Source organism: Cygnus atratus, chromosome 18 (genome assembly GCF_013377495.2).
Source record: "Cygnus atratus isolate AKBS03 ecotype Queensland, Australia chromosome 18, CAtr_DNAZoo_HiC_assembly, whole genome shotgun sequence".
In the NCBI taxonomy this organism is placed as follows: Eukaryota; Metazoa; Chordata; class Aves; order Anseriformes; family Anatidae; genus Cygnus; species Cygnus atratus.
Window position 1 is genome coordinate 12456052 of NC_066379.1, and position 6019 is coordinate 12462070.

A 6019-nucleotide genomic window follows, 5' to 3' on the forward strand; every position below is an offset into this window, starting at 1 on the left:
GGCCCACAGCCATCATCGGCCGCTGCTGCCCCGTGCCCTGGTGCTGCCCGGTGAGCACGGCGCGGGAGCCATCGCCCACCGCTCGGTACTGCAGCGGCACGGCCGGCACGGCCGGCACAGCCCGGGGCGCTGTTTGCGCTGACCTGTGCAGAAAGTCCCAAGATCACCAGCAGGATGACTGGGAAAGTCACTGTGCTCTATCATTATTAACATTATTTTAAATGGTATTTGCAGCGCTGGCCCGCGTGGCTCCCCTTTCGGAGCCTCCCCATTGTTTGCCTAATGGGCTATTTACTCTGCATGCTGCTGGCCTGACCCCCACCCCCAATACGGTTTCAAGCCAAACGTTTTCTTCCTGTTTTTCTGAGTGGAGTGTGCGTCTCTTGTTTCATCTTGTTGGGTGAAACCAATGCAGGGAAGGCAGCGCGAGCAAGTCTCTATGGCAACAGATGTTTATCGAGCCCCTGAGATGAGGCACGGGGTTGGGGAGAGGCACTTCAGCATCTGGGATGGGGGCCGGGGCCGCTGCCCCGCTGGTGCCCGCTGGGAGGGCAGGGACCAGGCTCCAGGATGGCAGGATTGTCCTGTTCCCTGTCCTGAGCCCCAGCTGAGAGATCCCGGGCTGCTTCCTGCAGGGGAGGGAACTTTGGCCTCATACAAGGGCCTCCTGCATCCAAGGTGCATCAGCCGTGCGGCACAGGAGGGGGACGGGGTGCCACAAGGCCCAGGTGGGCCCAGGCTGTGTCGCTGCTCCATCCCTCTGCCTCTCCAAAATACAGCAGGGATTAAGGCCCCCTCCCAAGCTCCGAGGAGGAGGATCTGCAGCCCAGGATCAGGGCTGCAGGTGGGTGATATTTCCTGAGCGCTGCCTGGAGTACAGCAGCCACGGCCTCTCCTGTCTGCTGTGAGTTTTGAGCTTGGGTTGGTGCTGTTTGCCCATTTTTGTCCAGAGCCATAAGGGACAGAAAGTTTTGGATGGACAAACAGAACCACGCTCAAGGCACCCAGGGCTCAGGGCAGGGGTGGGAGACACTGAGCGATGCTGGGATCCCTCTGAGGCTGTTGCGCCCGGTCGCTGCCTTTGCCAAAGCCGAGCTTGTTCTGACCCCACTGCCACAGCCAGGGGCCCTTGGGCAGCCAGAGCAGCCCCAGCAGCCGGCAGAGACAGGATGAGACCCCTGTCTTCTCCGTGTACCCTGTGCTGGAGTCCAGCACCAATTACAGAAGGCTTCTCAGCACATGCAGAACTTAGATATGCTTTTAATTGCTTTAGGAGCTCATCATGTATTAACTGTCCCTGGTCCAAACCGAGTTGGAGTTTTTCTCCCTTGAGCAGATGGGGAAGTTGGGGCAGCACCGACACAGGATGCTTTTGTCAAAGTCACACTGTGCATCGGTGTCAGCTTCCACAGCCGCGCATCCCTGGTGCACACCAGAGCTGGGGAGGGCTTCCCCACCCGGGGACTCAGCAACGCTGGAGGAATGTGGATGAGAAATTTGGGGAGGTTTTGGAGCGGGGTCTCCCTACGCTCGTCAGGCTGTCTTCTTCAGACACGTGCTTCCTCACCTCTCCACACGTTTCTGGTAGAGCTGCCTGAAACTCGGAGGCTGTCAAGAGAGGAAAGCACAGTGCTGTTGGTACTTATTTCATGTGTGTCCAGCCTGTGGATGTCGGCTGTGCATGCGTGGTGCTGGAAATGCCAGGAAATGAGACCGAGAATTGCTCATCCTGCTAGGTCTCCAGGCATATATGCACATTGAAGGCAAACAGCAAACTTTGATCCTTCTTTTTCTTGCAGCCAACACACAGGCACATGCCTAACAAGGCAGCACCTCCACAGAGCTTTCTGGCTATCCTTGGAATAAATTACCTCTGCTAGGCAGTTAGTATATTCCTCTCCAGCATTGCAGAGTGAGAGCAATCCCCAGCATCACTGACAGCTTCGTGGCGGCAAGGAGAGGAGCGCTTGAACCTGCAACGGCGAAGGTTCAGCATTAAAGCGGGGAGCCGGGCTCTGCCCAGGTGAGCAGCAGCCCCTTCCCGCGGCATGGAGCTCGTGCAGGGGACTGGGCACAGCAAGCAGCCGCCGCTCTGCATCCCCTGCTCCCTGCAGGAATGATGCTCCGCTGGCCGCGGCACCTCCCGTTTCCAACCTCTAACGGCTGTGCAAAGCTTTGCTGGGCGTTTTGGGGACGTTTAGACGCCCTTAAAGCGGGAGCTGCCCGGCTGCCGGCTGGGTCAGCGCCGGCCCGGGGCCCGCTGTGCCGGGGGGGAGCGGAGGGAGCCCCCCCGGAGGCTCCGGCTCCGGCCCCGGTCCCGCAGCGGCTGCGGCCGTCGGGCGGCCGCCGCTAGGTGTCGGTGTTCCCGCAGCCATCCGCGGGGCACTCACGCAGCAGGGGCCTGAGGACCTCCAGGGAGCCGTCGTGCGGCTCGGGCACGATGCCCAGCAGCTCGCAGAGCAGCGCGTAGACGTTGACGCTTTCGAAGGGCTCCACCAGCAGCCCTCGCTTGAAGGCCGGCCCCACGGCGCGGAAGATGGTTTTCATGTTCATGGCCTCGTTGTCAAAGCCGTGTTCCCCCTTGTTGAACTGGACCTTGATTCGCTGAAAGGGAGGCAGGGTGTGAGCGCCCCGACCCCTCGGCCGCCGGCTCAGCTCCCCAGAGGCAGCATGAGGAGAGAAAGAAAGAGGCAGATCCAAGAAAAGACAGTAAAATGTGTCTGCACACACATCTTACCCCGTGGATCACGTATCCTGGATCGCTGTACATCAGGAGCGGGGTGATCCGGGAGTTGTTGGCATAGTGGAATCTCTTTGGAAACTCTTCTTTTTTGTACACATGCAACTTTGGGTGGGCATTTTTCAGGACTGAATACACGTGCTCCAATTTTCCTTCTTTTGGTACCAGTAGTCCGTTTGGTCCATAGTCTAAGAGTTCAAACTGGATGTCTGTGAACGTGAAGTTCTCTACTTTCTGGATGTGAATCTCGTCGGTCTTTATGACCGTCTCCATGCCATGGTCAGACGTGATGATGAGGTTGAGGTTTGGTTCCAAGCCACTTTCCCTGATACGTTGCCTTAAGTAGCCGACGGTTCTGTCCACCTGGCTGACCATGGTTTTCCTCTCCGTGGACTCGGGGCCATACTTGTGTCCCGTTGAGTCTGGCTCACCGAAGTAGAGGGCGATGAAGTCGAGGTTGTTCACCGTGAACCATTCCATGACAATGTCGATGTTCTGTCTCCAAATGGTTTCATTGCTGTAGTTGAATATGGCGGGCTCCACCATCTTCATATTCACTTCTTCCCCTTGATATTTTGCTCGTCCCCCAGGGAAATAGATAGAGCCTGTCTTTAAACCCTGTTAGTGAAGACATTGCATAAACCCACCTGAACTCTCTCTGCAGCATCCCTCCATCTGTCAGTACAACAACTACCTACTAATGCGGTTAGTTCATTCAGCCCCCTAATGTCTACCTCTGTCTCTAATGAGGTTTTCTTGCTCATTGCCAATTAAAAGTGATTAATTGAAAGCACTGCCCTTCCCAGAACCCCTATGCGCTGGTTTTCTCGCTGTGTTAGTAACACTTGCTATGACTTTAGAAAGTGACTTGTTTGTATGTTGCATGGCCCCTCTGGCTCCTGACCACCAGAGCATTACGGTGTGCTGTGCTGCCGTCATACAAGCACTCACACTGGAGTCAATGGGGCCAATTTGGCAGGTAAATACAGGCAAAGGTATGTGTCTGGGGCAAGGTCTCGTGTCCTGTCTCAAAGCCAGATTCAAAGCCTGCTGAGATTTGAGGAAGTGCTCAGTGAAGAGGGGACCAACCCCCTACACCAGTCCCCCAAAGGTGCTGGGTGAGGCCGAGGAAATGAGGTACGTGCTTTGGAGCACACTGAATGCTTGGGCTCGTTATGCTCCCTAAAGAACTGGCTGGGGTTTCCTTGAACAGGAAATGGATAACCTGTTTTATTAATATCTTAATAAAGCTGAAGTGCATCTTTTATTTTTTGCTATTTTTAATAGAATGATCATAATTATTCCTGCCAGTGTCTGGGGATTTAAATTTTTTTGCTGCTCTAATTAGCCTGTCATTTGCAAGGAGGATGTTAGCTCATGGCCACTAGAGATCGTGGCTTGCCTGTAGCTTTTACTGCACGAGTGCAGGCAGGAGACGCCTGTGTCTCGGGGTCTGCGTGCGAGAGGAGCCTGCCCCACTTGCCTGTCTCTGAGCTGTGATCCAGATGGGCAGGCTGCCATTGTCCCACCAGCTGTCAATGCCTTGCGTGCTGTAATAGGGCAGCTTCACCCCCGTGCTGGTGTTGAACCACATGTTGTGTATCACCCCGTGGTTCTCGAGGTATTTCCCTGTCAGAAGAGATGGACGAGGCGGGTGTGAGCCAGGCTTCCGCTGGGCTTCCAAGTCCGTGTCTGCTTCTCTGTCTCTCCTTCCCCTTTCCTGGCTGTCCTTTTGCCTTTGCTTTTGCCTCGTTCCTCCACCTGGCTCGTACCAAGTTGGGTGGCCAGGAGCAGAGTGTGAGGGGCTGCAGGGGGATGCTGTGAGTCCCAGGGGCCCACGGTGCGGGTGGCTCTCGCCCTGACCCCCCCTCGCCCCTGGAAGTGCAGCTGCCTCCTGCAGTTGCTCTTGCCCTTTTCATCACATTTAGGGTTCACCGTTATGCTGCATTTAACTAACTGCTTTGGTGTTTCGTTTTCTGTTGTTCACAATGGTTGAGGTCAGCATAAAGCAGAAATCCCCTTACAAATGAAAGGCTGGCACTTTGCGCTGTCACATTTCATGCTATTTTTTATTATTCTAGTCCTCAAGACTGCACAGTTACTTCTGCATGATATCCCAGTCCTCCTTTGTATTGACACCGCCTCCCTGCCTTTTCTCATCAGCAGATTTCATTAGCATGCACCACTCTTTTATGCCAAGGTTATTAATGAAAATCTTAAATAAGATTGGCTCCAGAATCAATTCCCCAGGAATTCCCCTGTTACCCTCCCTAGCTTGTCAGTCTCCTTTCAGTATTACCTGCTGTTGCCTTCCCTGCAGCCGGTTACTTACCCCCATTAGAGATTTTGTGCTAATCTTCATCTTCTTCGTCTTAACTAATGATTTCCCATGTGGCACTGTATCAAATACATTGCTGAAGTCCAGAAAGATGAGATTTACTGCATCTCCCTTATTTAAAAAATCATTTATCTTATCAAATGAGGCTATCAGGTTAGCCTGATGCTATTTACCTTTGATGAATACAGGTTCAGCTTCTGTAACTATTGCCATGTCTCTGACTCTTTTTCCAAAAGTCATATATGCTAAAGCTTACCACACTATTGAGGCCAGTCCTTGGGTTGTCTGCTTGACTTAGCTTCCCTTATACCTAAGCCTTGAATTTGCTCTTTCACCGTCACACTGCACCCCCCTCTGGGGCTCTGCTTGCTCTGGCAGGCAGGGACTCACCGGTCAGCAGCGTGAAGTGGCACGGGCTGGTAAGGGTGATAAAGGCAGGAGTCATGTACTGCGCCTTCACTCCCTCTGCAGCCATGGCATCGAGGTTGGGGGTGTCCACGTCCTGGTCATAGTTCCACCGAAAGCCATCGAAGGACACCAGGAGGACTTTGTCGCGGCTGGCTATTTGCTGCACGGGGACACATCTTGCTAAAGAGAGGACAGCAAATAGGAACCCCAGAGAAGCGACCATCTTCTTGCCCTTGAACTGGAGTAGCCCAGACATCCAGAGAGCTCGCATTAATATATGCAGGAAGGGACTAAGTTCAGTCCTTATCTAATCTTGCAAATGCTGATCAGGTGCAGGGCTTCAGCCAGAACTTTGTATCAGAATGACCCTCTTTGTTTTTGTCTAACTGAGCTGGATTAGCTGGGATTTCCTTCTGACTCCACCGCCAAACCTGCTTCCTCCATCCGTGGCGCTGGGTGCTGCTTTATGGCACCCGTGAACGTGAAGTGTTGTTGGTGTGGCTGAGGCCGCTGTCTACAGGCAGCCCCTGTCC

At 54.1% G+C, this 6019-nt stretch overlaps 1 protein-coding gene across 1 annotated transcript; it reads right to left on the reverse strand.

Moving 5' to 3' along the window:
• Positions 1 to 1884: 1884 nt before the first annotated feature.
• ENPP7 (ectonucleotide pyrophosphatase/phosphodiesterase 7) lies at positions 1885 to 5709 on the reverse strand. The gene is made up of 5 exons (XM_035568679.2): positions 5469 to 5709; positions 4224 to 4369; positions 2738 to 3358; positions 2391 to 2604; positions 1885 to 1973 (listed from the first exon to the last, which is right to left on the reverse strand). The coding sequence occupies exons 1-5, from the start codon at positions 5707 to 5709 to the stop codon at positions 1885 to 1887; spliced, it is 1311 nt and encodes a 436-aa protein (XP_035424572.2).
• Positions 5710 to 6019: the final 310 nt, after the last annotated feature.

Bases quoted from the DNA above. Each gene is read 5' to 3' on its own strand.
- ENPP7 (XM_035568679.2), bottom strand. From the start codon at position 5,709: ATGGTCGCTTCTCTGGGGTTCCTATTTGCTGTCCTCTCTTTAGCAAGA. The intron at 4,370-5,468 runs GTGAGTCCCTGC...CTCTTCTGACAG, and splicing joins CCACTTCACGCTGCTGACCG to GGAAATACCTCGAGAACCAC. The intron at 1,974-2,390 runs GTGAGTGCCCCG...TCGCCGTTGCAG, and splicing joins GGTCCTCAGGCCCCTGCTGC to GTTCAAGCGCTCCTCTCCTT.